The sequence below is a fragment of the Macrotis lagotis genome, chromosome 4 (assembly GCF_037893015.1).
Source record: "Macrotis lagotis isolate mMagLag1 chromosome 4, bilby.v1.9.chrom.fasta, whole genome shotgun sequence".
NCBI classification, from domain to species: Eukaryota; Metazoa; Chordata; class Mammalia; order Peramelemorphia; family Peramelidae; genus Macrotis; species Macrotis lagotis.
The window spans coordinates 246,077,810-246,091,123 of record NC_133661.1 but is presented as its reverse complement, the minus strand read 5'-3'; the positions used below and the strand labels follow the sequence as shown (position 1 = coordinate 246,091,123).

The following is a 13,314-nucleotide window of genomic DNA, read 5'->3' as shown; positions in this document are numbered from 1 at the left end:
CTTGCCTCAAGTCTTTCCTCTTTTCAAACATCCTCTACCAACTGTCAAATTGTTTTTCCTACAATACAGATCCAATAAATAAACTCCAGTGGTTTTCTATTCTATTCTATTAAATTCTCTATCTAGCATTCAAAACCTTTAGTAATATAGCTCTCTGGCCTTTCCAGAGGCCTCTCCCCTCACCAACATCATCTGCAAGCCACTGACCAATGTTGTTCCTCATACAAAACACTCTCTGTCCTAACTCTATGCACTTTTGCTGACTGTCCCAGTGCCTGGAATTTCCTGCCTACTCATCTCTACTTTTTAACTTCCCTGGCTTCTTTCAAGTTTTAGCTAAAATCTCACCTTTTACAAGAAACCTTTCCTGATTCCCCTTAATGCTAGCACTTTCTCTCTGCTATCTCCAATTTATCCTGTCTATATCATATTTGTACAATGATAGGCACCTCTCTTTCCTTTCCAGTCACACTCATTGTCCAGGTCATACCTATTAATAGTAAGTGTTTTTGAGGACTATGTTCCAGGACTCTCTTCCTGTATATTATTTATCTTATTGTCTCTCCCATTAGATTGTGAGTTCCTTGAAAGCTGGGACAAATTTTGCCTTTTGTAAAGAGTATTTTTCATTGATTTTTTTAAATTAAAGATTTTATTTATTTTGAGTTTTACAATTCCTCCCCCCCAAAAAATGTCAGTCTTTACATTGTGTCCATGTTGTACATTGATCCAAATTGAGTGTGATGAGAGAGCAATCATATCCTTAAAGAAGAAACATAAAGTATAAGAGATAACAAGATCAGACAATAAGATATCAGTTTTTTCCCCCTAAATTAAAGGGAATAGTCCTTGAACTTTGTTCAAACTCCATGGTTCTTTATCTGGATACAGATGGTATTCTCCATTGCAGACAGCCCCAAATTCTCCCTGATAGTTGCACTGATGAAATAAGCATGACCATCAAGATTAATCATCACCCCCATGTTGCTGTTAGGATGTATCATTGATTTTTAAAAACTTTTTAAAACTATTACTTGGAACATAGTAAGCACTCAATAAATAAATGCTCATTGGCTGACTGGGAGTACAGTATCTGGCACAAAGAAGTCCTTTAGAAATGCTTAATGATTGAATCTGCAACCACACAAATCATCAAAAGTTTCTAATTTCTCCATTGAAAGACTTCTATGGAATCCCTATACTACATACTTTCTCCCCCCAAGTTTGTCAAGAACAAGGTGTTGGGGGGAGGTGTACTCCAGCCCAGATTAAGACATTGCCCCATTTCTTATCTCTTAGGGACAGGATCTCTGTGAAGACTTAATGAAGCAAAATGAAATGAGCCGAACTAGAACAATTTTTACAATAATCATATCATATAGAAAAACAACTTCAAGATTTAAGAATTCTGATGAATGTGATAATCATGCTCAGTTCCAGAGGACTGATAATGAATCATCTCTTGGCAGAAAGATGAACTCAAGATGGGTTTTCTTTAAAACTCCTTTTCCTTCCTTTCTTTCTTTTTCTTTCTTTCTTTCTTTTTGCTTTTTTCAAGACAATTGGGTTAAGTGACTTGCCCAAGGTCACACAGTTGGGTAATTATTAAGTGTCTGAGGCTGGATTTGAACTCAAGTCCTCCTGATTCCAGGGCCAATGCTCTATCCACTATGTCACCTGGCTACCCCCTTTCTTTCTTTTTTTTTCCCAGTGGAAAGTGGGAAAGAAAATGAGTGAGGATAGGAAGTTTGTTAAAAAAAATTAAACAAAAGAGGCATTAAAAAAAATACAGAGAAAGAAGACAAATGTAGAAGAAACACAGATAAGCAGGACAGCTTTGAAAGTTACAGGTTGAACTTAAATATATACTTAAAAAAATAAAATCAATCTGTACTTTTTTCTTTTCTGTTATGAATATAAAGCTATTCGTTTTATTTGGTATTTGTTAAGTTTAGAATAGTGTCTTAATGTTAAGCCTTCACTGCCCTCCAGTATGTGTTTCCAGTGAACCCCAGCAGAGGTCTCTCTATTTTCCTCACAAGCAGCCTTACCAGGATCAATGTCAATTCTAGTTAAAAGAACTTGGGGATGGTCAATCCAAAGGAAAATTCTTCAACTCAGTCAATTGTCCCCAGGACCAGGGGGCTTCCCTTCCATAGGAACACAAGGCCATCATTTATTAGTATTTCTGCTTTTTCTGTGTTCCCTAAGTGGAGCACCTGCATTAGCCAGCAAATTGCTAGCAGGATCTTGCCTGTATGAATAGCCCAAGACTGCAGTTGATACAGGATTACTTACTTGCAAGGGTGCTGGCTCATAAATACATCCAGATGAAAAGGATGATACTGTCCTCCTGGGGAAATGCACTGTAGTCCTTTCACTGCAGCTTTGGGTGTTGCCGTCCAACATTCAATACACTCAGGTGAATTCACATATTGATGGGTAGGGAAGTATCATTCTTTCCATTTTACTAATGGGGGAAATGCATTAAGAGCAGTAGGTACACATAACTCCCAGGATCTCATTCCCTTAGTGTTTTGAATGCTCTTTCTGGCCTTTCCATTGATACCAGAAGAAAATCTAACAACCAAGGATCCAAAGTCATTCCTCACTGAGCCTTCAACACAACCTCACTGTCTGCCCCTACTCAAAGAAATCTAGGTATCTACCCTTTGAGAAAATGTTGTCTACAATTTAGATGCTGGAGGAATTTATGACCAGGACAGGACCCCACCTCCCTACTCCACCAGATACACATGTGGACATATATCCTATTACATAGGCACATATTCATGGATTCCCTGACTCATCTGTGGGCCTGACACTTTTTTATTAATTATTTTAATTATTATATAGAAAACAATAATAAAATTAAATACTTTAAAGGGTCAGGGACTGGATCTGTCATTTCATTGTTATAAAAGGAACTCAAGATGAAGAAATTCCCTCTATTAAGACAAGTTGAATGGGCATCTAGGTGGTGCAGTGGATAAAGCACTGGCCTTGGAGTCAGGAGTACCTGACACTTACTAATTACCTAGCTGTGTGGCTTTGGGCAAGCCACTTAACCCCATTTGCCTTGCAAAAACATTAAAAAAAAAAACAAGTTGACAAAACTTCTAGCTTTAGAGAGTTGCCTACAGCACTGAAATGTTAAATAATTTTGACAGGGTCACTCAGTCGGTTAACTCATGTTGGGAGTTAAAATATGAGTTCAGGTCTTGGCTCTGAGGGCAACCATACTACATTCTCAACATTTTGTTTTTTAACTGCACTGAATTTTAGATAACCTCAAAAAATAGGATGGGGAGCATGGTGGAGTGCATATAGAGATGTTGCTTTTGTTCATCCTTCCTTTCTGAAGAGGATCAATGACATCACAGATAATGTCTTGAATTATTTGTGAATTGGATTTGTGAGGCAGAATTGCACAAGTCACCACCCTTATTCTCTCCTCTAGAGTCTTTGAAGTTCAGAGCAAAACTCAAGTTGATTGGTCTAAGGGCTTCACAGTGCCTGCTTTAGAGTACTTCATGGCCTTTGGAACAAATTGCTCTCATCTGCCTATTTCTCCAGGTGAAGTCTTCACATGCTTGGGATACACACATACACACACACACACACACAAACACACACACACACACACACACACACACACACACACACACACACACACACACATATACCCTAATTCACCAACCTGTTGGAAACCTGTCCGTTACCCTCAACCTGGTTTAGCCCGTTTGCCAAGACGGTTTTTAACCCAGGCAAGAAGACTTTGATTTCGAGTTCTGTCTCTGACTCATGCTTACTATATGACCTCAGGCAAATGACCTTCCAAAACTCTGGCTAGGCAACTCTACCAGATTTACACTGGCAGAAGGGTTTCCTCACTGGAGAGTTCTCCTTATCAGTGAAATTACAGAGCTCAAACTCCCCCAAAATAATCATGTGGATATACAGAACACACACCTCCTTAAATGCACCCAAAATCACTCTCCACAGAGTTACACAATCCCATATTTGGTTTACTATGTGTACATAAAATAATCTACAGCTAAGAGTCTCATTTTCATCCTCTCCTAGTTAGAGCCTGGCTTGGATCACCCCACTCCTAGGCCACATGTTCCCAGTTAATACTATGTAAGCATGTTAGCCATAATTCTTAATGCATTACGTGAGCAGAGCTGCTGTTAACTTATTCCAGCTTTAACCCTCTCATTAAGCCCCATTTTCACTCAGTCCTGCTTTAAGAACTATGAACTTGTCTTGGTATAAGGGGGCCCAACAATCCCAGCTGCTAAACCAACACCACTCCCTGTTGTCCTCTCCTCCTCCTATTCTTGAACAACTCCGACTCCTCCCTAGCATAAATTCCCTCCTTCCCCCTCCTCCAGTTTGCCCCTAGGCTGCTGCCTAAATATGACTATAGCTAGTGAGGGAAGGGAAGAAAGATCTCAAATTCTAGGGGTCTAGCAGGTGCCCTCTTGAATCTAAGAGGATTCAAATACTTCTTTAATACCAGGCTTCCAAGGGTTCTGGGCAATGACAACCAATTGGAGTAGGGAGTGGGAAAAGCAGATCTCAATTCAATTTTCATCCTCATTACAAAGACTACCATATGAAATCCCAATCCTGTCTCCTGTCCCCCACCCCACCCTCAAAAGGAGATTATCTCTTACTGTTGTCCTTTGAGATAGATAACAGAACCTGGAATTCAGATCTTGCATCCGACAATGTAAGACCTTGGACTAATCATTTTACCTCTGACTAGGTCCATTTCCTCAACCTGTGAACTGGCTATAATAACAATCTCCTAAGTTTTTTGGTAAGGATCAAATGAAAATATTTGTAAAGTAATTGCAAACCTTAAAACATATAAATCCTAGCTATATTGTTCAGTCATTTCCATTGTGTCCATCTCTATGTGACTCCATTTGGGGTTTACTTGGCAAAGATACTAGAATGGTTTGCTATTTCTTTCCCCATTTCATTTTACAGATGAGGAAATTGAGGCAAACAAGGTTAAATGGCTTGCTCAGGGTCACACAACTAGTAAGTGTCTGAGGTCACATTTAATTCAGATCCTTCTGACTCTAGGGCTGGCACTCTAACCAATTTGCTACCTAGTTGCCCAACTTACATCTACTTTGTACATCTATCCTTGTTTGTTCCTCATGATAAATCTTTGTAAAGAAGCATAAATAATTGAATTGAATTGATTTGATCCAGTTTCCTCATCAGCAATATGGATCAATAGAATACATGCTACTTTACAAACAAGTTATTATGAGGAACAAAGATAGAAGGGGATCTAATGATTTCCTTTCCTACACTAATAATGTGATCTCAAATGTTACTGACTCTGTGATACCAGTGCTGTGGGTACCTAATATCCAAGCTTCAGGAAAAATTAAAGCAGTTTTGAGTGGTAAGTGGAAAGACCAAAATAGTTCAGATCACTTTTGGTCTGGGATGGAAACAATATGGATAGAAAAAAGGTCAAGAGAATTGTGATTATAGTAAAGGTGGAAAAAGGATATAGTTGAGGATGGTTCACATCTCCTTATGTGGGTTTAGAGTCAGCCCTTAATGGAGGTAGCAAGATGGTCCACAGTGGATGGAGCACTGGAATTGGAGTAATGAAGATCTGAATTCAGATATAACCTCAGACACTTATTAACTGTGTGATCCTAGGCAAGTCTCTTAAACTCTGCCTCAGCTTTCTTGAGTAAAAAAATTGGGATAATTTTACCTACTTCACAGAGTTGATGTGAGGAACAAATAATAATAAACATAAATGAGATGATACCTAAATTCAATGGCAAAGCACTCCAGTATCTTTGTTTTAAAAAATCCCACATAGAGTCACAAAGAGTTTTTTATGACTAAGCAACAATAGCCCTTAACAATGGATCAAGATCAATCTATGATTGATTGTGTTTCATCTCCTGGAAATGCCAAAGTCAATAACCAATAGACTGTGGAAGTACCCAGTTGAGGAGATTGGAGTAAAAAGTCTCAGAATGAACGGTTGCCTCAGTTGAAACTTAAGAGACTAAAGGTACTTAGATAAAAGGGGGGGGGGTGGTGGTGCTTATATTTCTGACTGTCCAGCAGAGGGACAAAGAGAGCTCTGATTCTTCCTTTTAGAATCTAGGTAAATCAATGGATAGAGCACAAGACCTATGGTCAGAATGACTTGAGTTCATATTTGACCTCAAGACACTTAACTGGCTATCATGATCCTGAGCAAGTCATTTAAATAGTTTTCTCAACTGAAAATGGGGGAATAATTGTACCTACTTCATAGTGTTACTGTGAGAAACAAATGAGATTACATATGGAAAGTGTTTAGCACAGTGACTAGAAATAGCAAGTACTATGTAAATATTAATTGCAACAATAAATTATTATTAGGCTATGCATCTAGCAGAGTATTAACTAATGGGAAAGAAGATGCTTAGCCAAACTAAATTCCCCAAACCTCAGAGACAGAATCAAAACATCCTTAGATACCCATCAGAGGGACTCTCAAAGGTCAAGTAATTATCTCTAGCTTACCATCCTGGCTATATTCAATCTATCACTCACATCTACTGTATAGCTACAATGGACATAACTATACACCAGACTGATTCCTTTAAGTCACCCAGGATAGCTAGTTCCAATATTTCACAATCCTCCTCATCAATCAACAATAACAACAATCAACAAATATTTATTGAGCAACTATTATGGGCCAGATAATTTGCTAAGGGTTATGCATATCAAGAGGCAAAAGAGAGTCCCTTTTTCACTGGAGGACATAGCAGGAAAACAACTAAATGCAAAGCAAGCTAGGTAGAGGACAAATAGGAAATAATTAAAAGAGGGAAAGCACTGGAGTTAAGAGGTGTTAGGGAAGGCTTCCTGGAGAAGGTGGGATTTTAGTTGAGACTTAGGAAAGCAGAGGTCAGTAGAAAAGCAATCCAAGGCCATGAGGGATGGCCAAAGAAAAATGCCTGGGGATGGAGCATCTTGTTTGTGGAATAGTCAGGAGGCTAGTGTCACTGGATCAAAGAGTACTTGTGGGAGTAAGATATAAGATATGGTCTTCGCCCCTAAAAACTTATAGATAGAAAAAATAAAATATTCTATGGGCATGTAAAAGAATAATACTCTTAGGGAGCACATGGTAAATCCCAGGGCTAGTCTGTTCAGGAAAAGTTTCACAAGGGAGGTGTAACATGAACTTTGCTTTGAAGGACAGATAAGTTTCAGCTGAGTTCAGAGGAAGAGGGTAGGTTTTGAAGGAGTTCCAGATAAGTGGATGAGCAAAAGCATGTACTTTTGGCCAAATCACTGTATCCCCTGGCCTTCATTTTCCTCATTTGTAAATGGAGAGGACTTGGGCCAGATGGCATTTGAGGTCCTGTCCAACACTGTTCTTATGATCTCAAATGTTACTGGCTCAGAGATGACTCTGTGAGTGGCTAGTGGCCAAGGCTGGGGAAAAACTTAAGATTCAGGTTTGAAAGTCATGATGAAATACTGAAATCAGAGGAATGGGACCTCCAATCTATTACCTGTACATTCAGAATTTCCTAAATAGCAATGGTCTATTTTGAAGATTTCCTCAATGTAGAGTAGAAAAGGATCTTCTTTAAATTTCCTATTGGTTTTTGGTATACAGAATAAACAGGTTAGACTAGTAGAGTTTAAGCAATTTAAAACTTTATGAGTCTCAACTTTCTCATCTTTAAAATGGACTTTAAGTGCTACTGTTAAGATCAAAATGTCTCATAGCATTTAGCTGGCTCTTTTTTGAACACATTATATACTAATTTTTATCAGTTTCATTTATATATTTGTAATAGCTCTCATTTAAACTCCTCGAGGATGGGAAATGTGTCCTTTTTTTGTCTGTGTAAAGGAGCACAAAGATTTTATTTAGTTGCTCATAGAAAATGGGACAAGGGCTGCCAGCACCACCAATTTCATCTGGGCCACTTTAGTTTTGCTTCTGAGATGATTTGTATAGTAAGAAAATCTGCCTGCTCCTCCCCTTCAGACACACCCATGGGGGAGAGGCTGAATAGCAGATGTAATCCAGCAAATGTCAATGGAATGGAGGGGAGGGGAAGAACAGAAAAAGCAGCACAGAAGCCAAAGCTCAGAAGTTGAGAGCAGCTTAGTAGAGATAACCAGCAGAGAGCAGTATGGCAGAAAGAATGGAACCACAGAGGATATTCCTATCCCAGAGCAAACTTTGGTGTCTCAAGATCTCCTTAGTAAGCATTAAGGCCCTGAGGTATCAGAAACATGAATTATCCTGGCTAGGTATATCCTCTGGCCAAAAGGGTTCTTCTGCATGTGCCATTTTCTTAATCCATAAACATATGTTATCGTGCCCAGTGCTCTGAGTGTCTAGTCATATATATATTTCTTGTGTTTATATTACACACACTAGAGTAATGAAATCTTGGGAGAGTTTCTCCTCCTTATGCTTATGGAGATATCTTGTTACTTGGTTTATTTGATTTAATTGTTACTGACTGAGAGATTCCTCAAAGGAATCAGGGGAGGGGGTGGCTAGATGGCACAATAGATAGAGCATCAGCCCTGGAATCAGGAGGACCTGAGCACAAATCCAAACTTAGACATTTAATAATTACTTAGCTGTGTGACCTTGGGCAAGTCACTTAACTCCATTAGCTTGCAAAAGCCAAAAAAAAAATCGTGAAGAGTTGGCAAATGAGGTGGGTATTAAAGGTATGGAGGTACCTGTTTGGGAGACCAAGTGGTACATTTTGGCTAAAGTATAAAATACACAAAAGCAAAACATTTATCCCTTCCACATTTTAACTTTCCCTATCAAAGTTTCCATATATCACCAATCAGCTTAAGAAATTAAGTGGGAATGTTTTGGGAGTTTTGTGGAAGTTGCAGACAACAACTGAAGGCTAGCAGACAACACAGAAAAAGTTTAGAAATTCAGAAATGCAAAAAATATGTGTATGATATTATATAATATCAACATATTTTATCTTTTTAAGTTCATAATAATTCAGACTTCTTCACTGGTATGAGGGAAGGGCCAAAAAAATTTTACAGGGATTTTCCAGATTGCACAAGGTAAGTGAGGGTGCCACACATATCCCTAACAATTCTCTCCCCTTGCTATGTGAAAGATTTCTGAGCAGAGGAATAACATAAAAATAATAATTCATAGCATTTATATAAACTTTCATATAATGTTAGATACCATACTAAGCACTTTACAAATATTTCCTCATTTGATCCTCACAACAACCCTAGGAGCTATTATTATCCACATTTTACAGTTGAGGAAAATGAAGTTGATAGAGATTAAGTGATTTAACTAGGGTCACACAACTAAGGCATATCTGAGGCTGGATTTGAACTCAGGTCTTCCTGACTCCAGGCCCTGTGCTCTATTAACCATGCCATCTAGCTACCAGATAACCAGATCTATGCATAAAAAGGATTATTCTGACCACTATGAGCAGATTATACTGGAGAGGGAAGAGAGGAGATTCAAAGATTATTAAAGTATCCCAAGTGCCTGATATTCAATTTTTTTTTGTTTGTTTTGCAAAGTCAATGGGGTTAAGTGACTTGTCCAGGGTTGCACAGCTAGGTAATTATTAAGTGTCTAAGGCCAGATCTGAACTCCAGTCCTCTGGACTCCAGGGCCAGTACTCTATCCTCTACTCTACCTAGCTGCTCCCAGCCTGATATTCAACTAAAAAACATTTATTAAGAATTTGTTATATATTTGTGATTAAAGTCTGTAGTAGGTAGTAGTAGGAATTGGAATTGAGAAGAAGGATTTTGGACATGAGATGGTTAATGAGGTGATGATGGGATTTAGAATCTACTTGGATATGAAAGGTGAGAGAGAAAGAGGTAATAATATATTTATGTTTAATCTCCCCCAAAAGATTCTAAACTCCTTGAGAACAGGGATTAACAGTTCCATATCCTTCACTATGCCTAACACAATGATAAGCATGTAGTACATGCTTAGAACCCTTACTAATTGTCACCAACAAGCAGTTCATACATATTTATAAGATAGTCATCTCTTTCACAATATTGGTATTCACTGGTATCTTAGGGATCCTTTAAACTTAGGAAAGATGCCAAAGGAAAGAGGGACAACAGATCAATGTATGCCAAGGGGGTAGAAACAAATATTAATGAAGTCGTTTTACTGCCAATGCCATCTCTCATACAGGAGACCAGTCTCATGAGAAAACAAAATAAAGAAATTTTAATTTAATACATTCTTTTGGACTCAACACATTAGGATTCTTAATGTGCCCCAACCAAAGCACTACCTCATAGGATTTGTATGAGGTTCATATGAGATAATGTGCTTTGCAAACCTTAAATAATATCAATGTTAGCTATAAGTATTATTTTTTACTTCTTTTTATTGCTAAATCATTTTTAATTTAGCATTTTAATAGGTCCCCATTTCTCTGTAAAAAATTTTTAACATTCATTTTTAAAACTTTGAATTCCAAATTTTGTCCCCACCCCTTGAGAAAAGCAAGCAATTTGATTTAGGTTATAAATGTAAAGTCATGCAAAACATTTTCATTTATTATTATTATGGAGATGATGATGATGGTGGTGATGGTCTAGATATTAAAATGGACAGTCTTCTTTTGTGGTTCACAGAGCAGTGATTTGAGCATCAGAAAGACCATCTGGGTTCAAGCTCTCATTCACTTTCTCTGATTCCCTCTCTGTCCCAATCTGTAATATGGGAAGGATCTGTTTATTTCTTTCCCAGATGAAGAAATCTAAAGTCACCACCCTACAAGTTGGTGGCAAAGTGGGCTCCAAACCTCAATCACCTGACTTTTGACCTCGGGTTCTTTCTACATGCTACACTTGACTATAGTAAAGCACTTATCTCACAAGATTCATTCCTATGAGGAGATATTTCCAAGGCACTTAGCACACTGTTTAGCATATTAGTCAGTTATTTTCAGGTGTCCAACTCTTCATTACCCATTTGGGGTTTCCTTGGCAGAAATACTATAATGGTTTGCCATTTCCTTCTTTAATCATTTTATAGGTAACAGGCTTAAGTGACTTGCCCAAGGCTACACAACTAGTAAGACTGAAGCCAGATTTGACCTCAGGAAGGTGAGAATTCCTGACTCTAGGACCAGCAGGAATTCTATTTTGCCATTTCACTGCTTGGGTCTGACACAGAGTAGGTACTTAATAAATTTTTGTTTCAAACAGCCTCCTCCCGCTATTCCCCCCCCCCCCACTGTTAGCTTATGTTTCCTCTGGCCTCTTAATCATAACTTCCTCATTGCCTCCCCCCACCCCTCAGCAAATATCCAGTTTATATTAGGAAAGGTTAGAATTTTCTTCAGGGCAGGCTAGGCAAATTCCCATAATGTCAGGTTACTAGGCAGGATTTCCAAGAGTCCAGATGTTCCCAAATCTGAACTCCACCCTATTCTGGAGAGAGAGACAGAGATGGAGCTACAGAGAGAGATAAGTTCTAGAGATCACAGAAAAACTTAATAGAAACTGAAAACTGGAAAGGATCTCATCCATCTGAAGTATAAGACTTATCTGAAACAACCATGAATCCCAGCCATATAAATGATCATCTAGACTCCATCTGGAAGTTTCTACTGGTAGTGGAAAACTCCCCGCTTCTCAAAGTAACACAGTCCAATTTTATTGTTTAATTGTATTTTATTATGGTGTTTACATTCCCATATACACTAGGAATCCTATCTTTGTCTTTTCTTTCCTTCTCTAAGTATATCAATTTTCTAGATGGGATTTGTTTTGCATGTGGTACAATAGAAAGGGGTTGATGTCTGCCTTTGATACTTTCTACCGATGTGATCTTAACATCCTTGGGCCCATTTTTTTATCTGTAAAATTAGAGGGTTGCTCTACATGACTCTGAGGTTCTTGAACCATGCAGTAGATTTTCACCTCTGAACTGGAGAATTGTTCGTTTGGTTCTTTCTCTTTCCCCTCATTAAATTCCCATCCTAGGACAATTGCAATTGGTCTAAGGAACACAATTCATTTTTCCATTACAAAAACAACTTATTACTTGCTGAAAAATACAAGCTTCCAGAGACTTCCTAGGAAGGTGATTACAGGCTAAAGATTCAACTTCAGCAAATTCAGTCCCAAGAGAGAGACACACACACAGAGAGAGAGAGAGAGAGAGAGAGAGAGAGCGCAAATGCCCTCTTTAATTCAATTCAATTCAGTTTAACAAGCATCTATTAAGAGTTCTGCAGAGCAAAGCCACCAGTAGGCCTAAAAGTACTTACAGAGGATACAAATACAAAAAAGTAGCATGTGCTGTTTCAGTAGGTCTGTATTCATGCAGTTATTTTTTATGTACTTAGCTTTGACTTTACCCCAAACAGTCAAAAACAATTATCCTTTTTTCCAGAGACAGCTATATCCCCGAGGGAAATGATTCACATGGCAGGAGTACCTGGTTTCTGTACAGAAATGAAACATATGTTCTTAGCTGTCTCGATAAAAACTCTCGCCTAGATCCCTCGTGTATTTGGGAGTCTCCTTGGGTAGTGAAGATAATCCAACACCTTGGTAAACTTTGTTCTTTTTAACAGGGTGCGGTGGGGATCAGAAAAGGAACCCAGGGGCGGCTAGGTGGTGCAGTGGATAAAGCACCGGCCCTGGAGTCAGGAGTACCTGAGTTTAAATCCAGCCTCAGACAATAATTGCCTAGCTGTGTGGCCTTGGGCAAGTCACTTAACCCCATTTGTCTTGCAAAAACCTTTAAAAAAAAAAAAGGAACCCAAAGGGCTAATTGGCTAATGCAGCTCTCCTCCCCATCGATTTTTTTTTGTGAGGAGAGAACAGTCACAGTTCTTCCCTGACCACCTGCTACCTACCAGTAGCTAGTCCCTGTCCCCAGCTCTCTTACCCTCGCCCATGCTGGGGAGAGTATCTTGCCCATTCGGCTTACTAGACGGCGGGTACGGCTTGGCCCACCTGGCCGAAGACTGGCAGGGGCGAGCACTCTGGAGCCGCGGGCGAGGGGGCGGGCAGAGCGCCGTCTCGAGTTGCCCCACCTGGCCCCCGCCCTAGGAGGGGTGGCCGAGGCCACGCCGCCTCTCTCACCTCTGCTGCCTTGGAGCGGCTCCTGTCCCGGGGCCCCAGGGGCCCGGACTCGGGTCCTCTGAGCTTCCTCAGGGGCAGCCCCCTCCCAGCGGGGAGCAGCGGCGTGAGCAGGACAAAGCCGAGGAGGAGCCCAGCTTTCCCCAGGAGCCGAGGCAT

The 13,314-nt window shown here is 39.5% G+C and overlaps 1 protein-coding gene across 1 annotated transcript in view; it reads right to left on the bottom strand.

Moving 5' to 3' along the window:
• ISM2 (isthmin 2) overlaps window positions 1-13,314 on the bottom strand; it is a 36,154-nt gene extending 22,840 nt beyond the window's left edge. The window contains exon 1 of the mRNA XM_074235634.1: window positions 13,159-13,314. Within this exon, the coding sequence (XP_074091735.1) occupies window positions 13,159-13,314 (156 nt within the window). The remainder of the gene's footprint in view (window positions 1-13,158) is intronic.